This window comes from Lynx rufus, unplaced genomic scaffold, assembly GCF_022079265.1.
Source record: "Lynx rufus isolate CCGP_SWC_20201006 ecotype Redwood Valley unplaced genomic scaffold, mLynRuf1.p SCAF_7, whole genome shotgun sequence".
Classification (NCBI taxonomy): Eukaryota; Metazoa; Chordata; class Mammalia; order Carnivora; family Felidae; genus Lynx; species Lynx rufus.
In genome coordinates this window covers 30,997,637-31,024,121 of record NW_025814889.1, presented here as the reverse complement: position 1 = coordinate 31,024,121, position 26,485 = coordinate 30,997,637, and the positions used below count along the sequence as shown (strand labels likewise).

The 26,485-nt window shown below is 34.9% G+C and overlaps 1 protein-coding gene across 1 annotated transcript in view; it reads left to right on the top strand.

Moving 5' to 3' along the window:
• The window catches only part of PARD3 (par-3 family cell polarity regulator), a 550,937-nt gene that overhangs the window by 376,327 nt on the left and 148,125 nt on the right, over positions 1-26,485 (top strand). Inside the window, exons 21-22 of the mRNA XM_047066308.1 lie at positions 6,064-6,174; positions 20,464-20,706. Coding sequence (XP_046922264.1) covers positions 6,064-6,174; positions 20,464-20,706 — 354 coding nt within the window. The remainder of the gene's footprint in view (positions 1-6,063; positions 6,175-20,463; positions 20,707-26,485) is intronic.

The following is a 26,485-nucleotide window of genomic DNA, read 5'->3' as shown; positions in this document are numbered from 1 at the left end:
ATGTAATAAAAATTCAATAAATTCTAGTGAAATGTAATTAAGTAATCAAAAGAGCATTCAACAGGTGTTCAGTTATATGTCTCACTTAGGATTTACACAAATGAACTTTGTAGGTCTGAGAATTTCAGTTTCTCTAGATGTATCCAAGCACAGGCCCACTGAAATCTCCTAAACTAGCTATGAGGTGACCTGAACTCTTCTCCTAGTTTGCAGTGTGACTTTGGGCAGCTCTGCATACCTCTTGGACCTCAGTTTCCTTGTTAGTCAAATACAGACATTGAATGGGTGACCATCTTTCAACTTTGATTTTGCAGAAACGTGTACATATTCCTTCAGTGTGTATGGAATCTTATTGTTGCAGTAAAACAGTCTACAAAGATATATGGCCAGATTTTTTTTCAACTAAAATTTAGAAGAGTTTAAGGCTTTAAGGCAGAAATAAGTTCATAATTGTGTTAGAAACCAGAGTGATGAGTTGAGAGAAGTCAATGCTAATACCAAGAATGTGAAAAAAGATTGAACCAGAATCAATTGAAAAGATTTTCTAGAGAAACTTGGATCAAAAACCATTTAGGAAAAGTATGACACAAAAGACTATAGAGGAATAGTGTTAACAGCTCATTATTTTGCTTTGACTTGAGTGAATGGTATGTTCCTGAGGCATTGCCGAGAGTTTGGAATAGAGGAATAACACAGTATAGGGTATTCGATTTTGCTGCCCAGAATCTTGAATCCGACTCATGGCACAGCTAGTATCTCTCAAGGATCTTTAGGGTAAATGGCAGCATCATCACAGTGGTCAAAGACAGGATAGCATAATGGCTGTGTCCTCCAGAAACAACTCCTATATTAATAATGAGTTACCGGAGAAAGGAAGTGATTGAATCATGTGATGGTGCAAATATTTAGAAATGAGGAGCAAAATGAGTTAGATGACCATGTTGACCATTCTAGTCTTGAAGTCAGATGTTCAGGGAGGATGGGTGGCTTCTAGTCACTGACACTAAATTTGTATTTGAACCATTTCAACACTCTCCCAGGCAAGCAGTATCATGTAACCTACATGCTTGTTAGGGTAAATAGTAAGGCAAGTATTATAGCAAAGCCCTCTTTAGATGGAAAGACCTTGGTAATTAGCTGTGAGAAATACCAGATTTCTAGGTGACATTTCAGTGATTTTTTTTTGAAGAAAATCTTATTTCAAAAATTATTCCGCAAAGCTTACGAGATAATTGGTGCTGGTTATTGTGTTCATCTATTTTTAAGTAAGGCAGAAGATTTTTAAGACTTCTACTGTATCATGTTTTCAAATACGATATTAGGAAACTCCATTTCATTACAAATCCAATTATATTTTTTATTTTATTTATAGCAGGATGCTGTGCATGATATCACTCAGCATAATTTTTTCTGAGGATCTCTAATTTTATTAGCAGTATAAAATATAGTAAGATATTTCAATGTTATTTATACTGCAGACAGAATTGGGTTAATTTATTAAAAACTGAAATGATGGTTTAGTAGCATGAAACTCTTACAGTAAAATTTTAACGACAGTTCTTTCTATATGAAAAGAAGAGAATTTTGTTACAATCCTGTGATTTTTTTTTTCTTTTCCCTTCATCAACAAGTGCATGTTTTGCCCATTATTCTTTACTATAGTAATATATGTGGCCGATCTGGCAGACAGCAATGATCTCATTTGTAACGCGTCATAGTAAAACCCATTTAGCAGATTACTTGGAGATTACTTTAGCTGAATGAAAACACTGCTGTATTCTTTATGAAGAAAGCCATATGTTTAAGAAATGTTACAATCAATTCTACTCTGATAAGACAGGGCTCATCCACTGTATCTTTCTGTGAAGGAGTCTTTAGTGGCTTGGTGGCATTTTTGTACTTTCTTCATATAGCAAGGACCTGTGACATTTTTCTCTATCAACTTTTTCTGTCAAGCTTTATATTTTTATTTTTGTCTCTTATTTTTTTTAAAACATTCTTCTATGTTAATATACCCTAAGATATGACTAGCAAATTTTTCCCCAGGTGCTGGGGTCCATGATGACTTTCTGTTCCAGGGTCACACCCATTGGATAGTAGAGCTTTCTGTTTGAGCATGTGTGGTGGTTAGTCAGAAGGCAGTTCCTAAAACCGATTCTTTGCTGAGAATGGGTTTGCTCCCTGGACATACCAAGTACAATATTTTTTTCAGCGTTGCTGTTCTTTGGAAAGTGACCCATTTGAAATTCATCTGTGGCTTATAAAAGATAATAAAATAAATGTAATTGATGTCTTCCAAGTTTTAAGCAGCTTGCTATGGAATAGTTGTTTTCATAGGTTAATTACTGATTTTAGTTGTGAAACTGACTTTGAGAATACATGTATAGCTCAAATTTTTCAGTGACTTCACCCCTCTTTGCAGGAAGAATTAACCTGATAAATTAAGAGAACACTACAATGTATTGGCAATGAATGAATGAGTGTGGAGCTACTTTCTTTTTCTTTTTACACTCTAGAGTTGTTGGTATATATATTTTTTCACCTACAGCCTTTATTTTATTCTGTCAAAAAATTATAGCTGAGGGATTCATTTTTATCCCAATTATAAAGTATTATGCTGTGCTTTTATAGTACGCCTTAAAGAAATCACATAATTTATTAACTAAACCATGCATTAGGGGAAGTGTCCAAATGTAAACCTATAAACATTTTATCTATGGTTTCTTTACTTTTTAATATATTAATCTTGAATTTATACTTTTAAAAAGGAAGTATACTATAACAGTTTAATAAATTTACAAATAATAAAATAATATATTCTGGTGATTCAGAGGCAGCATAGGAAATATTTTAATATCAAATGAGTGAGAAAAAAGCAGTTCTTAAATATGAGTCAGGATTCACTTTTTTTTTTTAAATCATGTATACTTAGAAGAAAAGTTGAAATTTGATAGAGATATAAAACTGAAACTTTCTCCACAAACTAGTACCAAGTTCATTAAAAAATAAATATCTAACCTAGGTAATTAAACTCAATGTTAGGTTTGGTACCAAAAAAATATCTAAACCTTTAAATCATAGAAAAGTCAACCACTCTTAATTTTCCCTTATATTATTAACTCAAAGAGAAAATGTACATGATCTCTTATAAGATTAAAGTGTACCTCTTGGTACAAAGAGATATACATTTGACTCTTGAACAATACGGGGGTTGGGATACCAATACCCTGTGCAGATAAAAATCCATGTGTAACTTTTGACTCCCCTAAAACTTAACTTCTAATAGCCTACTATTGACCAAAAGCCTTACCAATAAGATAAACAATGTACTAACACATATTTTGTATATTACACGTACTATCTACTGTATTCTTACCATAAAGTGACCTAGAGAAAAGAGAATGTTATTAAGAAAATCATAAGAAAGAGGAAATGTAGTAGTATACTGTATTTATAGAAAAAAATCTGGGTATGAGTGGTTCCATGTTGTTCAAGGATCAACTATATATCTTGTGTCATGGCATAGTGGTTTTTAAATAAAATACAGTTTTGAATATATGTAATCTAGAATGTGAACCAAAACACTTCTTTAAAAGCAAAACAGGGGCGCCTGGGTGGCTCAGTCAGTTAAGCATCTGACTCTTGATTTTGGCTCAGGTCATGATCTCATGGTTCATGTTCAAGTGCCAACAGTGCAGAGCCTGCTTGGAATTCTCTGCCTCTCTCTCTCTCTGCCTCTCTCTCTCTCTCTCTCTCTCTCTCTCTCTCTCTCTCTTTCTCTCAAAGATAAAAAAAAAAAACATAAAAAGGAAAACAAAACAGGTCAATATGGCAATGTTGCATCATTTGAGGGATATTTATGAACTGAAAAATGGTTAAAATGATTTACTTTTCTTTAGGAATCCCTCTTATAAGTAAATATCATATGTTTAGATTTGAATTTGCACTTTTCTTGATGTTAGAATTTGATACATTTTATATTTCCAGATGCCTCAGTGTTGCAGAATTTTCAGGATGGGAACTCATGGAGGCTTTAAATACCATCTACATGCTGATGATGCTCAAATTAATTTGTCCAGCTCTGTCCTCTTCCCTGAACCCCCTGTAGATGCTTAATATATTTTTGTCAAATGAATGAACATTATGTTTTAGATGTTGGCTCCTACTGAGATGTATCAGTTTTTTATGTTCACTCTTTCATTTATTTATTATTTCATTCTATAAAGTCAGTCATTATGCCTTACTCTTAGGCATTATTGATATATTGACAGAAATAAAGGAAAGAGAAAGTTTTAGTTTTTATTTTTAATGCTTTATATTTATTAGTTTTAAAAGCATAGTACATTTATCCCTTGCAAGAAGTGGTCATATTCCGGGCTCAAGTTCTTAGGGATTTTTTTTTTTTTCTCTTTGCAATTGCAGTGATCTTCCAATTTCTAAATACCATTATAATTTAAGGATAGATTTGCTTTATAGAAGTTAATTTAAAAAAAAAAGAAGTTAATTTTATAGGCACTTTTGAATGCTCTCTAATAATATACATAATTATTAAAGAAATGGTGGTGGTATTTTAACTTATTTCTTTTTTAACATTTAAAGAATGCTCTTCTTTCCTTATTTATTTATTTTATTTATTTCAGAGAGAGGGAGCACAAGTGGGGGAGAGGGACAGAGGGAGAGCAAGAGAGAGACTCCTAAGCAGGCTCCACGCTGAGTGCAGAGCCCCACGTGGGCTTGATCCCAAGACTCTTGGACCATGACCTAAGCTGAAATCAAGAGTCAGAGGCTCAACTGACTGAGCCACACAGGCGCCCCATGTCCCTTTCTTATTTATAAACCCCTTTGCAAACAGTGTTACTATTTAATGTATGAGATGTTCCTGTGTACACATGTACATTCCCATATACTGTAAATTCGTATTTGAAATTAGATTTATATTAATAAAAGAAAGACCTATGCTACAAACCAAGCCATTAGTTGAAGTGCTTTTTTCTCTTTTATATCAGTTTTCAACTACCCTTTTTTTTTAACTCTTCTCCTTTTTGATATGATTATCAGCATAAGCCAGATTCCTACTTTGTCTTCAGAAATAAATAACATATTTTATATATTTATGACTGCTTAGTTGAAGAACTATCTATAAAAGGTTTCTTTTTTGAAATATCTGGTGACCAAATCACTAAGATGAGTATTATTTGAGGGTAGGTTGTACATGTATGAGCACGTGTTCAGACAACATGGTCTTTTATAGAGAAAAGGAACAGAACAGGACAAAGAATTGATAGCAAGTCTAGGCTTCCGAGATACGTTGGATGCCAGAGAGGGTATTTGTGTTTTCACAGAGCTGCCCAGCTCAGCGGCCATCTGTGAAAGTTTATGTGGACTGGTTTTCAATCATGTGTATGTTCCTCATGTTTGTTTTTGATCAGATATAGATTCCACATTCACCAATTGCTTCTCATCAGATTTCAGAATAGTATTTGATGAGAATACCTTAAAGCTTTCAATTTAATAAGCTCAAAGTGTTATAGCAGTGTAAATTATCCTTTGTACTTTAAACCTTGTGAACATGGCCTTGTTTGTCTGTTTTTAAACTATGATGAATGTTTCCAATAAACCTGACTATGAAAGTAAAGAATAGTTGTTTATGGAGAGATTATTAAATAGATGATTGTGGATTACCATTCTTTAGTCTTAAGAGAAACCCATTCTAATGCAGATTTTTGGCCTCTATCATTTGAAGTATTCAGCACTCAGTCCTATACATTTATTGTTTGTTCAATAAGGATGAACTATGAAGTTGTTTATTTGTGTTTTGCCAAAAGAAAAAATGGGTATTGAGGCCATTTTCAAAAGGGTTGTCTCTGGAAAGTTCTGATTAAAAGTAATTCCAATAAATTGATTGAAAATATTAATATTGGGCAAAAATCATGATTTGCAGGTGACCTTTTGGCCCTCGTTTTGAGGAAGCTCACATTTCATTGAGTACATATGTCTTTGTCACAAAAGAATGAAAACTCATTTTGTATATATTGACAAGTTAGAATTTTTTGTTATCAACAGGTTTGGCAAACATCGAAAAGATGACAAGATTGAGAAAACGGGTAAAATAAAAATACAGGACTCCCTTACATCAGAAGAGGAGAGGATACGAATGAAGCAGGAGCAGGAGAGGTAGACTTCAGTCATTTGATTAACCCTCGTCAGATAGAGCTTTTTTTCTTTTCCACTCTTTTTTTCTTTTCTCTAATATGAAGAATTTGTAATCCAATGGTTTTTAGTGTTTCTGTGGAATAAATACAATGTAAAGAAAGATTCAAAGAAAAAATCATGTGTTTATTTGAGGCATTAAAGTGAGTTTAAATGGTTTTAATTAAGATCTTTGCCTAGGAGATAGTTTAGATAAATTAAATAACATTAATAGCATAATAACATAATTAAACATTAAGACTGAACTTATAATCACTTTTAAAATCACAAAGAAATATTTACAATTCTGTTTCATTCATTTATGAGTTTATAGTATTTTATAATTTTTAAGACTATTTCTCTGGGAATAAAACTTTGAATTTTGATATCTCATTCAAAATATTTTGATTTATAACAACAATTGAAGAGACTGTTGCTTTTGGGCTATGTTGTTTTTCTCTCAAACAAGACATTTGTTTCTTTCTTTCTATTTTCCTATCATATTTTGTGAAATTTTCCACTTAAATTTGACTGTTATCTCTTGTTGAGACATTCCATAAGAACCCGAAAACCAGTAAAATGAATGAAAAGTTACCTTAACAGATATTGAAACCCACTTTGATAAGTGATTAGAATTTCTCTTGTTGTCATTCCCCGGGGATGAGAAAGCCACCTCACATTTTTGTCATTAGAGTTTGCAGACTCATAAGGAGCCCCCTCTGTATCATCACTTCACATTTTCAGAGGTGCCGCAGCAAGAGATAATATGCCTGTTGTACTCTGAATAATCTGGGGTACGAGGCAGTTTTTGGTGCCTGGCTCAAGGCTGAAAGACTAAATATTGTCCATAACTAAGATTAGAGTCCAGCACCTTCAATTCCAGATTCTTGCTAACAGTTCTAGAGTCAGGGTACTTTCAATCTCACGCTTAATGAATGAAAGAACTAGAAAGAATAATCTATGATGGTTTTCTTTACAAGAGATTAATGTTTGGATATTTTTCCAGTCATCTTTCTCCTATATCTGAGGTTTGGGGCTAAAATAGTTACTCTGATTCTGTTTGTAGCTTTTCAGAACATTAAATATACAAGGGGGGAAAAGTATGGACTTTTAATTTATGATGCAAGTCTAGGTTCTTTCTTCTGATACTTCTCCAGTTTTGTTTTAAACCCTTCCATTTTCTTAATTTCTAGGACTCTTTGATCCTTTTCAATTTTGGGATCCCCAAACTTATTAATAGGCTCACTGTTGTCAGGCCAAGGCACACAATATTCCTTAGTGTATATAATATCGTGCTCAACTGCTCAGTACTATAAACTTCTATCCTAAAAGTCTTTCTTGTCCCTAAAGGAAGAGAGCGTATACCAACTAAATGTATGTACTCAGATTTATCCACAGGCAAATATGTGATTTGTTAGAGGAAAATCTGAGCAATAGAAACATTATACCTCTCTTCTATTTTGATGCCAACTATAGGGGATAGCTTCATGTATCCTGTACCATTGTTCTTATTTGAAATATTCTTTTCTTCTGGTTTAAGACGGTTACTGTGTTTCAATGCAGAATTCTATCACCATTTTCCAAGATACTTGTTATGCATAGTCAAATTTTTACAGCCAAACAATGATTTTTACATAATGGTTTCACTTGTATTATTAATTTGCCTAAGGCACAGTTCACTTTCAGTTTTGCTTTTAATCTCCATCTCTGTACCTCTAATGATGCAATACTTCTGGGAACTAGGTTGGTCATAATGAATTTACAATGTGCAGGAGGCCTAGAATAAAAATCTTTTAGGGTCAAGGAACCAGTGAATGGTCCATTAAAAAAAATCAATTAGCTTCATAATTTAAGGAAACTATTATACTCTGACTTTGTATTTCAGGAACAGTTTTTATAAGTATGTTTTATTTAAACTCATGGATCTTGTAATAGAGCAAGTGAATGCATGAGACTTAGTGAATTACATAAGTGGGGCTCGTTTAGTGTTTGGTATTTGGATAAGGCAAACCTTTTGTATGTCCTTTCTGTTCTGACCAGTGGCATTGGTGGTGCTTTGTTGGAGAATGCAAATTGCAACTTTTTTGGGAAGAATTTGAGTGGAGGAATAGATAAAAATAAATAAACCGCTGCTTATATTCTCATCATAGCCTTTACTCATTGCGGATTAGTAGTAAAGCATCTCTTTTAACATTATTTACCACTGTAGCTATTTGAATTCCCAAAATTATTTTGGGTGATTTCATATGAAAATAGAAAACCAGGGGCGCCTCAGTTGGATAAGTATCTGACTTCTGCTCAGGTCATGATGTCACGGTTTGGGAGTTCAAGCCCCGCATCAGGCTCTGTGCTGACAGCTCAGAGCCTGGATCCTGTTTCAGATTCTGCGTCTCATTCTCTCTCTGCCCCTCCCCCACTTGTGCACTAGCTCACTCTCTCAAAAATAAATAAATGTAAAAAAAAATTTTTTAAATAGAAAACCTGACATCCTTTAGTTATTAGTTATGACATGTCCCAATCCAAAAAATAGTTTTTTGACCATACACATCCACGAAGCCTGAATATGACTCAAGATATAAATATGGAACAATTGAAAAGACAATGAATGTCATTTCAAATGTGTTCTCCTACCAGGTTAAGATCTATTTAGATAGTTAAAGTAAATTAGATTCTTCTGAGCATGGGTCTGAGATTACATTTGATTTCATTTTTGCTAACTTCCTCCCCTTTCCTTTCTACCTGCTATCATCCTTGGGAGATGGAGTCTTGAATAAATGCTGTTCACATAGGAAGAGCCCAGCATAGATCTGTCCTCTGTCTCTACTAGCCCTGCCCTGCCAAGCAACTTGAGACTGCATGTGTAGGCTCTCTTCCTGAGAAGCAGGGAGTCTGGGGATAATGCCAAGGGTAAAATTAGCTGGTCCCATGATGTGCTATTTTGACTTCTGACTCCAAGCTCTAAACCTAGTTGCTTGCCTTTCAGAGATGCTGTTGGCCACATTTGGGCTAGCTGGGGAAATGAAGCAGAGTGATTGGTATTTGGAGCCGAGGTGTGAATTCAGTGCTTGCTGCCTCTTATTGGGTTGTCTTTCAGGTGTGCCTAGGGACAAAGCCCCCGTTGGCTCATTTCCACCACAGAAAGATTGGGCTTCAAACTCCTAATAGAATATATTTAATTAAATGATCTGTGTAACTTCAGGCTCACTTAGCTTCCATTATGGTGACCAAGTGTCTGAAGTAATGTTTGGCTTTCTATTGTATTTTTGCTCCAGTGGTACCTCCCCTTAGGCTTTAAAGGTTGATATTGAACAGTGTAGTGTGGGAGTTTCCCAAACAATGTTTAGCAGTAGAAAAAGGGTTCCACAATGCAAATCTCTTTGAGAAACACTTGGTTAAGCCAATTGATGCATATTTCTTTACTCCATTATATCTCAAAACTCTAATTATGTTAATGTACCTTGTGAGTTACCAAGATATGAATAGAGATTCATCATTTCCTAACTCATTTATTCACAGAACATCCCCCTTCACTTTTTGTTTTCTGTGGAATACTAACATCTCAGAATCCAGTCACTTGGGAAATACTGGCAAAGACCATTGGCTCCTGGGTCAGCCATATCCAGCTCATTCATCTAACTGACTGTGGAACTCAAGGTTGATTGTTTCCCAGAATCATGAGCAAATGTAGAACCACTGTTGGTGATCTGTCTATATTTCATGGCTTCTGTTTTGTCTACTTACGCATCTTATTTCTGTTCTGTCTTTCATTTTCCATTGTTTTCTTCCCCTCATGTTTTTACCTGTTTAAAACATGTACCTTTTTAAGGTCTAAATCTAATGTATTCTAATTCTTAATCTATTCACAATTTGAAAGAAAAAACATAAACTTAAGCCCGGAAAATAAAAATTTATCTGTAATAACATCACTGTTAACATACTAGACTATGCCTTTCCAATTTATTTCCTATAAAATATGTATTTCCACACATGCATACTTTCAAAAAGCTAAATCTATTTTCATTTTGATTTATTTTGCATTTTTGTACATTCTTAGAAAACCATGTTAAATTTTTTTCTGGAACAAGGTCAAGTCTGTATGAACAGATGGATGGATGGGAAGGAAGGACAGAAAGAAGGAAAAAGGTCTGAAAGATGAAATCTCTGTACTATCTGGCCAGAGTCCTCAACTCTGAAATATTTGCTTCATATGTTATTCATTCTATTATATATATGATGCTAACTGGCTTGCATTTTGTATTACTCAGCAAGGGATACCTGTTCTGATATTCTTATCTGTATCTATGTAGTAAGTTGTTCTTGGAAGTATTTTAAAGGGGACTGAATGATTCTAGTGGAGACATGAAAAAGTTAAGTGAATTTCTTATGAAATTCTCCCAGTATGTGAAGGATATTTATAAATCTGCTAAGGAAATGTATGGCTAGAAATGTTCCATTATTCAAAGAGATAATCCTTCTTAAAAGCTCGTGTTTCCAGTACTGGGGCCATTAAACTGTATGTGCTGCACGTGCTACACCCAGTTCTCGGTGCATCATTTTGCAACTTTGTGTGGCATTTCTGCATATGGTTCCCATTCACTGGCATTTCTTTTTTCGGTTTTACCAGTTGTTTCCAATATCTGCTTTGTGTAATTACTTGAAATTTTGATAGAAACTTTTTTTGTGGTGTTTCTTAGTTGGTAAGATCCTTTTCAAAAGATGCAGAAGTTAACATTTAAGCTAACATTTAAAAATATTATAATGTAGTAGTAAAGTGTGTTTAAAGTGCATGGATGAAAAGTTTGTGAAATTACAGGAGAAACAATCAATAAAGCAGTAATAGGTGTATTCGCTGTGTATCTGAAAGAGAAGAGAAATTTTTACTCATTTTGGCTTCAAACTTAGTATTCAGGCTCCCTGAATTCTGACCGTAGAACCCAGGTAACCTGGATAATCTTTGCATTTAGATCACATATTGTCATTCGAACAAAGCTTAACTTTTAAAAAGTAACCTCTTAGAAAATCTACATTTTTCTATTCTGTAGCAGAATTTTCCATATTTTCTCTGACCTCTTCAGTCCTTCAGAAAAATCACCTCTAATCACTGAAATTAGTTTCATCAGACATTTTTTAGAAAAATTTATTGTTGCAGGTGAACAAAAATTTTAAACAGTCTATTAACTATGTGGAAGTTCACTAGTTAGACCAATATTGAGCATGTGTATGTGTGTGTGTGCGTGCATGTGTGTGTTTGGAATGGATTTTGTTGAGAGAACATAACTGGAGTAGGAAAAGGCAGTTTTGTATTTGATGAGAACTGTCTTAGATGTATTTGGCATTGCAGCATCTGTTTGAGTTGGAAATAACTGTAGGTGCTTCGTTACTCATAAAGTCAGAACATAATGTGAGTGGATGAATATCTGTAAGACTGTGTGTGTTTTGGTTTGTGAAAAATTATTCTAGTGTTTCATTAGTCAGCATAAAGGAGAAGTTTTTGTCATTTCACAATATGTTACACATACCATATGATGGTCTAAATTTTGTATTATGTTGTTCTTCCTTCTCTCAGGGATCCCTTACCTTTGTTAAGAGGGAGAAAAGATTTAAGTCTGTTAACATTACAAAATTGATACACGGCAATACAACCAATGCGAAAATAGCTAACTGCAGAGCTTTGGGAAGGTAATAGGTTGACAGGCTAGAGTTAATAATGAACACTCTCCAGAGATGGTAATTTGGAGTCTAGATCTAGTTCTTAAGAACTTAGGTATTTAGCAAAGTGGACAAATTCTACACCCATATGTAGGCACAGGGACTCATAGGAAGGAGGTGTTCTTCTAACTCCTTAGATTCTGTGGTTTTGTGTTAGTAATTTGTGGTATCTCTATGAATGCTTTTTTTTTAATCTCTTTTTCAACTTTTAGCCATATGTATATACATATATATGTGTGTGTATGTATATATGTATATATTCAAATATATACATATATGTATATATTCAAATATGCACTTATATTCATATATACATATATATGTTTATTTTAGAGAGAGAGCATGAGCAGGGGAGAGGGGCAGAGGGAGAGGGAGAGGGAGAGAGAGAGAGAGAGAGAGAGAGAGAGAGAGAGAATCTAAAGCAGGCTCTGCTGTCAGCACAAAGCTGGATGTGGCACTCAATCCCATGACTGTGAGCCAAAACCAAGAGTTGGATGCTCAACCAACTGAGTCACCCAGGCGAACCACCATTTAATATTTTAAAATTGATATCGTTTCACTTTTAGTATTAAGGGATGAAGCTTAACTTTTCCCCACCTATTGTACGATTCCACTGTGGATTTGTACAACTTGCCATTTTCCCTTGAACAGGAAATGTACCTTCAAAACAGTTGGTCCTAGTCATGAATTTTTTTTTCAGGACCCATTTAGAATATGGAAGTCTTTTCGTCTCAATTATCTTTTACCTCAATATTACCAAGAGATAAAATCCCACTTAAAATGATGACTGTTTTCAAAGTAAGAAATATAGTGGAATATTGTCCCTCTCTTCGGAGTTTGGCATTGATGCCAAATTGGAAGCTTCTGTATTGGGAGGAGCCAGTGTGGGATTTATGTAGCAGGGTTGCCTGATGGATTGAGGAGTTGAGCCACAGTATTTCTGAAGTCTTCCATCTGATGAGGTGTTTTAAGGGGCAAATACAGCATTCATTCAGTTGACCACAAGCTACTATTAAACTGAACCATTCCTTCCAGTTATATTGTAGTTTAAATTTCATTTTGCCATGCATTTAGGTTTTATTTGATGAATGTCTGTAATACTGATTTTCAGAGAGAGGAAATACTGTGAGGAAAAGATCTTTGTTCCCAGAATGAGGCTTCTGGATGGCAGGCCAATAAGTTGGGGATAAAATGTTTCCCAAAAGAGTTGATTGCAAGGTTTTAAACATTGTTTTGAAGATACTTAACAACTATCTGATATGTAGCAATGCAACATTCATTTTAATGTTTTTTGAGAAACTAATATTAGTATATTTTATCTTCTGTAGACATTTACAGCATTTTTATTAACATTATTAAAGGTCGATTTCTATTTCTTGGAGTGTTCTAAAAAATGCACCATGGTTGTTCCATGTATCGAAGTTTTGTTACATTGGAGGTGACGTATTTAGGATTTAAGTAGAACACTGATTTCCATCCTGAGGAGTTGGTCACTCGGTAGTGATTCTCATGCCTGTACCTTTTCTGTATATATGAAGGCCATACTTAATAGTCATAAAACAGTTATTTTCATCTTACTCTACTGCAATTAGTGCTGAAAGCCATTTATTGTAAAAGCAAAAAATCCTAATGAATAGAAATGTTACAAGAACAGAAGTCTTGTGTGTCTTCATCATGCATCATCCATTTTAATTAGAGAAAAAGGTGGTGAACACTGTGACAAGAGTCTAGAATTAAAATCATTAATTGATGTCAAGCTGAAGAGAGACTGTTAGCATGAATTTAGTGACAGCAGGAAAGAAATTAACCTTATTACTTTATTTAGTATATTACATTATTTTGTGTATTGTTTTCTACGCAGATTCAAGGCAATTTCATTATCATAGTGGAAGATACTTTTCTTTTTTTTTTTTTTACCAAAAGGGTGAGAATATTTATGTTCGAACATAACAGACTGATATGATAAATTCTTCACTTGTTAAAAGTCTTACAAAGTTTTAAAAGTTTTGTTTTTGTTTATATTTCAAGAGCAGGAAAATAGTGCACGATGATGTTGCCCATCAACATCAGTCACTACGGCTGTCTGCTCTCAGAATAGTTCTCTTGTATAACTATGAAGGACTATCTGAAACACTTACAGCAATAGACATTTATTTCTTTGGCTAAGTTTTGGGCTAATCAGTTACTTCTGTCATTGCTGAAGTTTGGCCCAAGATAAATAGGAGGGACAATGCTAAACAACAACCTGACTGTTCAGAAAAACGAATGGCTCTCACATCTTAGAGATAATTTGTGACCTGAGGGTCATGATAAAAGAATAGAAGAGGTGTCCTTTCATAGCACTGACCATCTGGAACTATTAAAGGCTGAACTGCAGTATAATCAGTCTTTTTTTTTTTTAAGTTTCCTTAAGAAACTATATTATTTTCATTAAGATGCCAAAGATATTTTCTCCCCTGATCCAAATATTTCTTTTCTAATATAAATCTGTCCAGAAACAATGAAAATATATCATATGTAAATATAACATGGTTGCGTTCCAAAGTCCCATTTCTCACTTTACAATAAACAAGACATTCAAGTATAAGAGTATATAATAAAGAAAATCATTTGTTAATTTGACTGTGAATTGTCACTACAATTCACAAACCATAGTGTGTTCCTGGTTTTAAAAATCTACTTTTCAGTGCCATTTGCACAGCAGCAGGCTTCATTAGCAATGATTCCTAGAATGAACTTGAAAATGCATGTTAGTCCAAGCTGGTAACCAGATTCTTTAGCCTGCTGCGGCACTAGCCCCACTTCCTGAGCCACAGGTATGCTGCAGTTTCATTCTGAGGTTTCCGTCACAAGTGTGAGCCGCCAGGGAAGAAAGGAGGGATGCAAACAGCTTTTGTGGCTTGGGGATAAATTCATTGGTGACGACAAGATAAACAATAAAAATATTAAGTTCATATGTTATTGGAGCTTAGACAAAAATTAATGCCTTTAGACGGTGCTATAGACGTGACTATGTTTATTGGATTCAATGATTAGTGGCAACTAGTAATAATGTACAAATTTGGGTAAAAGAAAACAAATGGGACTGGGCTTTATGAATAGTACCGCATGCTACTGTTGAGCACTTCTTCTGAGCAATTGACTTGATAGAAATTGAGTCCCAAAATGAAGATTAGTTTCTGTGTAATTTGGAACAAAAGAGCATTCAATTCCAGGGCCCATCAATAATATATTGAAACAATTGTGCAAGAAGTTTGGGGAGATTATTTAGGTTTTGTGCTTCCCTTGAAAAGAGAATGTTCACATTCTCTTTTTCTGGTGGCTTCTTCTCTTAACAGGGCTGCATTTTCTAACATAAGTAAGCTGGATTTTCTTCACTTTCGGTGGACTGAAGTTCAGCTACCATAGGGTCCACTCATTTATAAACCAATCCATTACTGTCTTTGATTTTAGGGGGTTCTCCTAAAATTTGGAGAGTTTGGCTTTATATCTATGGTAGCCCTCCAAATTTCTACAGGTTCCCAAACTTCAAGACTTATGTGAATGCCCAGTCACCCTGGATATTACCTGTAGTTAGGTGATTGTCTGATGGTATCACATATAGTAGTAAAGTGGATTGTCAGATAAGTGACCATAAATGAGCTTCAAATAATATCCCATTGAGTTGAAGAAAGAAGTAATTTCTCTCTTCTGTAGTTTTTCCTGCCTGAATACAGAGTCAAAAAGACAGTACAATGCAAAGAATAAAATTATCTCTGAACTTATATGAACTTTTCATCATGAATATCTAATATTTAGTAGTAATCAGCCTTTATAATAACATCCTTGACTGTTATAATCACTCCTAAATGAATAAGTAGACTAGACTATAATAAGAATTCTAGTATAAATTTAGCTAAATTTGACATTAGAGTTTGACTTACTATTTCTCTCATGGGTATTATGTCTGTGGGACTTTTATTTATTAGAATCTAGGACCCTTCCTGATTAAAAAAAATTTAACTTTTCAGTAGTCTCTTATAAATTAAGTTATTGGTTTTCACCTCATGAAATAAGGTACTTCTAGGGAGGTTTTGGGAAAATGTGAAGCGTTTTTGCTTGCCTCCATGTCTGAGGACACTGCTTGATGACATGCAGCGATAAGCAGTTGTACAAGAAGTTGTGCACAATAACAAATTATCCTTTCTCAAATATCACTGGACCCCTGTTGAGGAGCACTAAGCTAGGTGAATTTAAGTACTTCCATTTCATAGCCGGGAAATAAAAGAAATTAGAAAAAAATGACCTAGCAGTTCCAAAATTCAGATAAACAAGACTGGCATAATGGTGATAGCCTTGACGTAAGAAGAAAACAAGGGAGAAAAATGCAAATTTTGCTTGCAATGCTGTGTGACAACTTTCTGGGTTTTTAAAAACTTTTTATTTTGTATTAATTTTTGATTGACAGGAAGTTGCAAAGACGGTACAAAGAAGTCTTATGTAGCCTTTATCCAGTTTCCCTAAACTGTTACATCATACATGCCTATAGTACAATATCTAAACCAGGAAACTGGCATTGGTGCCATGTGTATACATAGTTCTGTGTCATGTAATCACATGTGTGGTTCATGTAACCACCAATGCAATTAAGAAACAACTATTCCATTGCAAAGATCTTCCTCGTACTAATATTTTATGGTCACACCCACCCCCCTGCTCTCACCGTTGCTAAACCCCACCGTGATCACCATCACCCCATTGTGTTCTGTTCACCATATCTATAATTTTGTCATTTTGAGAATGCTATATAAATGAATTCTTATAACATGTGACCTTTGAGATTGACTTTTTTTTTTCCCACATAGTTTAATAATGCCCCTGAGATTGATTTCAGTTGCTGTGTATATTAATAGTCTGTTCATTTGTATTGCTGTGTGGTACTCTTTGATAAGGATATACTTTGGTTCGCTTGACCATTCACTTATTGTTGCATATTTTGGTTATTTCCTGTTTTTGAATATAAGAAACAAAGTGTCTATGAACAATTGTGTACAGGTCTTTGCATGGACTTCAGTTTCTATTTCTTTGGGATAAATGCCCAGAAGTGCAATTGCTGAATGGAATGGTAAGTGTATGTCTAGTTTTGTGAGAAACTGCGAGACTGTTTTCCAGCTGATGGTACCATTTTACATTTCCACCAGTAATGTATGTTAGATGCAGTTTCCTTGCATCCTTGCTAGCATTTGATATTCTCACTTTTTTAGCTGATCTGATAGGTGTGTAGTGGTAGCTCATTTTGGTCTTAATTTGCATTTCCCTAATGGCTGCTGTTGTTGAACATTTTTATCTGCTTATTTGTTATCAGCATATACTTTTCAGAGAAATAAATTGCTTCTTGTCTTTTGCTCTTCTAATTGGATTGTTGTTCTCATTGTTGAGTGTTAGGTATTCCCTATATATTCTGGACATGACTTCTTTGTCAAATATGTGGTTTACAAATATTTTCTCTTGGTCTGTACTTGTCTTTTCATTGTCCTATTAGAGCCTTTCAGAGAGGAAATGCTTTTAGTTTTGGTGACGTTGAATTTATTTGTCTTTTCTTTTATGGATGATGCTTTTGGTATTTCTAAGAATTATTCTGCAAGTGTTAGGTCCTAACGATTTTCTTCTAAAGTATTATAGTATTACATTTTTACATTTAAATTTGTAATCCATTTTGGGTTATTTTGTATAACGTATGATGTTTAAATTCAGGGTGCTTTGTTTTTTGTTTTGTTTTGTTTTTGTTTTTGCATAGGAATATTTAATTGTTCCAGCACTATTTGTTGAAAAGAATGCTTTATTCTATTGAATTGATTTTGCACAATTAAAAGAAATCAGTTGGCCATACTTGGCTATTTCTGGATTCTTTATTCTGTTCCTCTGATCTGTGTATCTGTCCCTCCACAGATACCACATAGTCTTGATTACCATGGCTATATTCCATCTCAAAATCAGGAAGTGTGATTTTTCCCAGTTTATTATTCCTTTTTTTTTTTAACAATTGTTTAGCTACTCTATCCTTTTTCTTTCTATATAAATTTGAAAATAATCTTGTCTATATCTGCAAGAATCTTCCTGGGGTTTTTATAGGAATTATATTAAGCCTGGATTTCAACTTGGAGAGAATTGACTTCTTTACTATGTTGAGTCTTTGATTCATGATCACAGTAAATCTCTCCATGTTTTAGATTTTCTTTGATTTTTTTCATCAACATTGTATAGTTTTCAGCATACAAGTTGTATGCATGTTTTGTTAGATTTATCTATATATGTTTATACATATCTATAAACCAACCTTTAGTTTATCTGTGTATCTGTATATTTATGTATATATTCCATTTTTTAGTGCTTGTAAATGACATCATATTCTTAATTTCAGCATCCATTTTCATTGACAGCATATAGAAATACAATGGATTTTTGTGTATTAATGATGTATCTTGTTACTTTGCTGAACTCGATCTTTAGTTCTAGGAAACTTTGAGATTTCTTGGGGTTTTCTGTGTATGTAGACCTGCAAATATATCATTATGTCATCCACAAATAAGAATTGTTTTATTTCTTTTTTCCCAATCTGTGTACCACCCATTTCTTTTTCTAGGCTGATTGCACTGTCTAGAATTTCCAGCACTATGGGGGAGCAGACATCCCTACCCTTTTCCTCGTCTTAAGATTCAGTTTTCAGGGCTCCGGGGTGGCTCAGTTGGTTAAGAATCTGACTTGGGCTCAGGTCATGGTCTCGTGGTTCATGGGTTCTAGTCCTGCGTTGGGCTCTGTGCTGACAGCTCAGAGCCTGGAGCCTGCTTCGGATTCTGGGTCTCCCTCTCTTTCTACCCCTCCCCCACTCATGTTCTGTCTCTCTCAAAAAAAGAAACATTATAAAATATTTAAAATAAAAAAAAGATTCAGTTTTTCTCCATGATGTATAATGTATGATGTTACTAATAGGTTTTTTGTAGATGCTCTTTATCAAATTTAGGAAGTTAGTTATGCTCTATTACTAGTTTTTTTAGAGCTTCTGTCATGTTGGGTATTGAATTTTTTCAGATACTTTTTCTGCATCAATTCATATGATCATGTGATTTCTTCTTTAGCCTGTTAATAGGTTGGATTACACTGATTGATTTTTGAGTATTGGACCAGCCTTGAATTACTACAATAAACATCACTTGGTCATGTTATATAATCTTTTTTACATAGTGCTAAATTCTACTTGGTAATATTTTGCAAAAGATTTTTAATTCTATATTCATGAGGGATATTGGTCCATAGTTTGTTTTTTAATTTTTTATGCTTTCTGTGGCTTTTGTATCTTTTCTGTATTATTTTGTATATATATTTATGCCATTTATGAACAAATAACTTTGTCATGAAATGTTAAGCACAGTCTAAAATATTACTTTATATAAATAAGACTTCACTTTTAAGTATACATTTAAATTTGTAAATATTTAATAGAAATGCTTTTCCCAACAAAAATCATTAAAATTCTATTGAAAGTATGGGGCGCCTGGGTGGCGCAGTCGGTTAAGCGTCCGACTTCAGCCAGGTCACGATCTCGCGGTCCGTGAGTTCGAGCCCCGCGTCAGGCTCTGGGCTGATGGCTCAGAGCCTGGAGCCTGTTTCCGATTCTGTGTCTCCCTCTCTCTCTGCCCCTCCCCCGTTCATGCTCTCTCTCTGTCCCAAAAATAAATAAACATAAAAAAAATAAAATAAAATAAAATAAAATAAAATTCTATTGAAAGTAGTTTAATTATTTTTAGATAGCTGAAATCAACCTAGGATATAAATTATATCAGTATATTATAGGTTGAAAAGGACTTTCTACCAAGTAGCTCAATAAAATCTTAGGAAATATTTAAACAATCTTCAGTAAAAGTGGTTATTTATGATCTGTTTCTTAGTTATAACACACTCAAGATTTATTTTAGAATTTGATTGGATGCATGACTTCTTGTCCTTAATCTCAGGATTTGCCAATTCTGTATACATCACATAAAATCAAAGCTGGTGTTATTAAACAGATCTTCTTTTGCCATTAATAGAGAAATTATGGGTGTGGATTATGTTTAGTCTTTGTAATATGTTGAATGTGTACGGTATATTTATAATGAGTAAGATGTATACATTATGCACTCACACATAAATATATAAATATATAGCATGTGTGTGAGTGTGTAACTTTAAGAAAAATCACTTCTTGCCTTAAAAAAATTCATGAGTAAGACCCAAGTGGGTGCCTAAAAACTATCTGTTACTGGCGTATTTCTTAAACTAATTAATAAGTGACAATTTAAATGAAGTTGTAAACCATGACTATGCCTTACTGACGTGAACAAAAGCTATCTGAAGTGATTATTTCAGAGCATGCATGACGTTACCTTGACAATCCAAAATGTATATAACATTGTTTATACCATCAATCTTCTTACAGCTGCATGAAATAAAATATATTTTATGACCTATTTTGATGAATATTTCTGTATATACAGTTCTTAGAAAAGACATAGTTTCTCTTGTTTCAACTTGGTTCTAATTTTACAGGATTCAAGCCAAAACTCGTGAATTTAGAGAGCGACAAGCTCGAGAGCGTGACTATGCTGAAATCCAAGATTTTCATCGGACATTGGGTTGTACTGATGAGCTGCTGTATGGGGGAATGTCTTCCTACGAAGGCTCGGTGGCTCTCAACACCAGACCCCAGAGCCCAAGAGAAGGGCATATGATGGATACTCTGTATGCCCAAGTGAAGAAGCCACGGAATTCCAAACCTTCGTCTGTAGACAGGTAGGCTGCAGGAGCAATCAAGGTATTGCTTCCAAATCAACTTTTATATAGTTTTTGACAAGGGAGTAGATTGTTCATCAATTCTCAAACCACGGCTGCCTTTTATTAATGGCCTTTAGAAAGCCGTTGTGTCTAAAAGTATTGAGTTTACACAAATCAAAGCCTAATGGAAAGAGGAGCAGAGGTTTTGACAGCTTTTCTAATGATTCCAACATATTTCATCTTGTTCTTAAAATGGTCTCAGACTGGAGAACTAACCTTTACTTTGTAATTCTGAATTTCCTTTTGTTGCTAACAGCACCTCTAGTTATGGTAATTAAACAGATGGAGAATGCCGTGATTTGTTTGACTTATGATTTAAAGGACCTATTTTTTTTTTTTTTTGGTAACATGATTTTCTATTATGAAAGAATTAGTGAATGAGATGTTTAATATAGTCAGTCTTCAAATTGCTTGTTAATAGCCGCAGACCATAGGTGTGATTATGTATATTAGTATAGCACAAAGGAATGAAATGTTGACTCTCAATTTACGGCTACATATTTATTTCAGAATTTAACTGACTATATTTTTATTAATGGCTATATATTATTTCAAATTCTGAAACATTTAAAAAACCTATTTTTCTTCCTCTCCATTTATATAGTCAAACACATTATAAAGTTTAGTTCATGAAGAAAATAATTATCATTCATTTTTAATTGAAACATATGCCTGTTATTGTCATAAACAATAGCTAATCTCATCATGCATTATAATAGTTTCTTATAATCATTGCTTTCCAGGGGAGCTAGGCTTTGAACATTCAAAATAGGTTTCACTTAAAAGGTGTGGTTCTCAAGAGTTAGCCTGCATCAGAATGACCTGGAGGGCTTCTTCAAACACAGATTGCTTAACCCTTCCCCAGACTTTTGATTCAGTAGACCTGGAATGGAGTAGTGCCTAAAATTTGCATTTCTACAAAGTTTTCTGGTCCGATGCTGTGCCGCTGGTCTCTGGTACTGCACTTTATAGACCTCTGCAAAACTGCAGAGGAGTTGGAATTATTTCATCTGTAGCACACACGTGTTATCTTGCTGCTACATTTTGCAAGCAGCCTATGTTTTAGTTATTTACTTCCAGCTATTTTTAATAGAGGTTTGCAAACACAACAGGTAAGCTTCCGGCAAACCCAGAAGGAAGCATTTTAAAGAGTAGCAAAAGGGGAAGCAGACGTTAAGGTAAAACTCTATCTAGTCAGATTATTTTTGTTTTCTTTCTTTCCTTTCTTTCTTTCTTTCTTTCTTTCTTTCTTTCTTTCTTTCTTTCTTTCTTTCTTTTGGCTAGATTTTAGGTTTTCTTCATTGTTTTATGAAAATCTATTTGATGTTGACCCTGATGAGTAAGTAATATAAGTTAACATAAAAGGTTATGGTTTATTTAAACCACATTGGTGTGGTCACTTTGAAGATTCAAAGTGCTTGTTAACTAACATTGATGTGTCAAGACTCAAAAAATAAGTTCATTATCAGTAACAGTAACATTTTCTTAAGAAATTTCTTACTTGTTTTTTGCTGTACTTGTAAAAGCTGTGTGTAGAAGGGCAGATCACACTTGAAGGCCATTAATGTCCCATCGAGTGTGTTTTCTTGGGAGAAAGGGCAGCAGAAACACTGGCATTGCTTATTGGTAACTTTCGAAAGAACTGAAAGAAAATTAATGTATTGATCACTGATAAAAATATGAATCATTCCCAACAGCTTCTGCATCTAGTTTAAATATCTGGTAAAGTAGGGGATGTTCTTATAGTGGTTTGTTCACATGGCTTTGGAGTCCCACCTGCCATATAAGATGGGAGTCAGGAGGGATCTCTCCAGTCCCTGAGGGCCGGAAGCGATTGTTTAAACCCCAGTCTAAAACCCAGTGCCCTGCAAGAGTCTAAATCTCCCCTGAAGATGTCTGCAAATTTTCAAAAGGGCTTATGTGCTCAGAGCACCATTTGCTACTGTGCTTCAGCATCCCTGCCTGTGGTCTCGGCTCTGCACCGTGCTGACCCCACACTACAACTCAGCCTCCTCACTAATTTCCATCAAAAAGCCACTGGGGGACACCTGGGTGGCTCATTTGGTTAAGTGTCCAACTCTTGTTTTCTGCTCAGGTCATGATCTCAAGATTCATGAGTTTGAGCCCTGCGTAGGGCTTCATGCTAATAGCACAGAACCTGCTTAGGATTCTCTCTCTCCCTCTCTCTCTGCGCCTTCCCCACTGATACACACGTTCTCACTTTCTCTCTCAAAATAACTAAATAAACTTAAAAAACAAAAACAAAAAGCCTCTTGGCAAAACATTTCAGAGGACGCTCTGTCTTGGGGATGAGTCAGACCAGACAGTGAGCAGTTCAGAAATCCCATCATAGATATCACTATATTCAAAAGCCCCTTTCGGCCTCACTCATGCATGGCCTTGACAGCTGTGTGTACCACTGGGGACCTTAAGTTCTCTGCATCTGTGCCCCCAAATGGTGACTGGACTAGATTTCTAAGGCACTGCCAACTCAGGAGAGATATACTTACTTTTTTCTTTAAAAAGGGTCACAGAAACTTTTTAGTTTTCTGCAATTCTTATTTTTGCAGAGGACAAGATGTCCATCAAACACCATTATGAAATTATATTAGTAATACAAGAACTTGGGACTTACTGCACCTGTAAAGTACATCTTTACCAACCAGTCACAGAATATGAATTTGGCTTGGAAATAATGGTATCACCTCCATTGTCTTTTTCTGTCAGAAATAAAGTGGTTTAAAAGTGTTTCCCAGACTTGAGTAGTATGAAGACTCTTTTAAAGGACAATCTCTTCATTCTGCAGTACAGAATTAAATAGTTTTGATTATAATGTTACTTAAATATGTATAAAAATAAAATAGGACTAAACTCCTTCTGTTTACAGCCATTATACAACTATAAAACCAAACATCTTTACAAATTAAATACAAACAAAACAGCAAAACCATTACATTCAAATGAACAACATTAATTTAATGTGGCTAATAATGTGTTTTAAAATCTAAACTCTTGCACAAATCATTAATACGGTCGTGGCTGCTCCATGGCACGTTCATTTGGGTTTGCTTGTCTACCCCCACAAGCCCAGGGCTGACTCCATTCCCCTGTCTCTTTTCTCAGCAAAATTTCTGCAGTTCTTATGTGTGTGTGTACCCAGCTACCTTTGGCCTGTATGGTGCATCATTGAATCAATTACGCCTGAAGTCCAACCTTCTTTTAAGTATCAGTAATTTGAGACAGTGAAAAAACCATCTCTTGGTGCCTTCACGTTTGTTGACTTAAATCCAGACAGTGAAATGATACACTTATAAGGCGATCTAGAAATGATTATATTAATTTAAAAATAATCATTTGAATGAAATCATAAAACTTGAAACTCTTCAGAGTGTATTTCCTGTACAAAGAATATAGCCAATAAAGAAACTCCCATCAGTTCACTGGATTTCACCAAAATATCCAATTGGTGAACCGGTGCAACTTTACTATTCAAATTTTTGGATTTTGTGGGAGTATAGTAGTCAGTCGACAATCTGAAGTGTAGCCTGCATGTATTTCTGGGATTTTGATTGTTTAGTAAGAAAGCAGTATTCTGAGTTTCATTGCTTAATCATTTTGTTTTGATCTTATAGTCAGAAATGTGGATCTGATAGTGCTGCATGGAAATAGCCAGGGATAATTCATTAAATGCTGTGAATTTGATGACAAAATAGGATATTTTTTCAATTTCCACATATTATTTATAAAATGCTTCTTTTACAAGGTACCTTCATACTACATCTGGAAATATTTCTATGCTTGTTTAATTTGATTCACACATGAACTATCATCTGACTATATGTGTTGGTTACAGTGTCATTTTTACTACTTTTTATAAATGCCTTTTTATTAATGCCCTTTTCATATTGGATTGCTGCTAAAGAGAAGCCAACCCCTCCCTTCTGTTTTATATGAATAACAAGGCTTAAAATCACAAAAACAGTGGTGTAGTTACATTTTATCCTGATTATAACCAGGGGCCTCAAAGATTTAGCCATGTAAATGATTCATGATGCTTTATTTGTTTGGCAAGATTGTATTTCCTGTTGGTCATTGTATCTTCAGCTGGCTAGAGTACTTGAGAGTCCGATCCAGTGCTTTCTGATACATTTCTCTCCACTGTGGAAGACATTCTACCTGCCTCACCAATACCTATTCTTCGCCTCCTCTTTACTTAATAGAATCCCAATTTTGTTCAGGCTGGCAGTGTGCCCAGATAAGAATTCAATTTCCCAGGCTCCTTTGCAGTGAAAGGTGATCATGTGACATTCTGGCAAATGAGTTCGAAGTGGATCTAAGCTGGTACTTTCTATAAAGCAGTTTTTTGGTTTTGTTTTTTTTTTGTTTTTTTTTTTTTTGGAAAAAAGTGGAGTCAACTCAGCTTTTTCCCTTTGCCATTTTCCCTTCTTCCTGCCTAGAACTTGAATGAACGCTCCAAAGTGGGGTTTATCTAACACTCTTGAGGATGATGGCCATGTGGAGGAAGAGAGATGCAACCTGGCCCCTTGAAACACTGTTCTAGTCCTAGCATACCCACCCTCTTTGTCACCTGTATAACTGAGCCCCTCATTTAAGTCACCCTCCGTCAAGGTTCTGTTTCATGGAGCCAAATAGCATTCTGAGTCTAGTAAGTTACACACAAGAGCCCAAAGGGAATGATCACCCTTAGATCAAGGCTATCTATTGGAGGACTATCCCCTGGTCAATTCATTTCCACAGTACTTTGTGAAAATAAGTAGTGGGCAAAAGTTTCCACTGATGCTCAATTAGCTCTTCTACTTTTCATTTTATTTAGCCTCTACTTAAATAAACTTTATCAATCAAATGTCTGCTGGCAGACATCCTTCTTCACTCTGATACACCATTATCTCCTGGCAACTCCTAACCTCTATCAACAATCCTACTATAGAGTAGGAGGTGGTAGAATGTAACATATAAGAGCCTGAACTATGGGGCACACTGCCCAAGTTTGGTTCTGGTTCATCTGCCATCAGCTGTATAAACTCTATGCTTCATTTTCCTCATCTGTAAAGTGGGGATAATAATGACACTTACTTTACCAGGCTTATGGAGGACTAAGTCTGTTAATGCATATAAAGCACTTAGCACTATGCCTACTCCACTGTAAGCCCTATTTAAATGTTTAATGTTGCTATTGCTTTTAGGAAATGGGCGTTTCCTCAGGAAAGCACAGCATCCCCTCCTGGTTGCAGGAACAAGCAAAGATGACACTGAAATGAATTGACCTAGGTTTTATTCCTTATACGTAACATACGTGCAAAAGTGTGTGCACGTACCTCTGCTTATACCATTTTAGTCATTGAGTAGCTTGGTCTCTAAGTATTCTCTATACATCACATCATGAACAGTTTCTCCTTAAATTAGGACTTCCTGGGTTCAGTATAAGCCATTGCTGAATGAGTCCTTCTTCAATGTAAGTACTTATAAGTGCTGGGTACTGTAAAATGGCTTATTTGAGAGTAAGTCAGGGGATAGTCCTGTAAGAATGTGATCTCTCAACTGATTTCAGCCCTTTGACAGTTTGAAGGACTTCATTTTGCGCTTTCCTGGAATTTTTTGAAGTTCTTTGTGTTCTACTTTCATGAAATTCTTGCTGATTCCAAGCTTGCAAAGCTCCATGGAGATGTGGAGGCTTGAATTTCTAAAACCTTGTCTAAAATGTTAGCATTTCTACTTA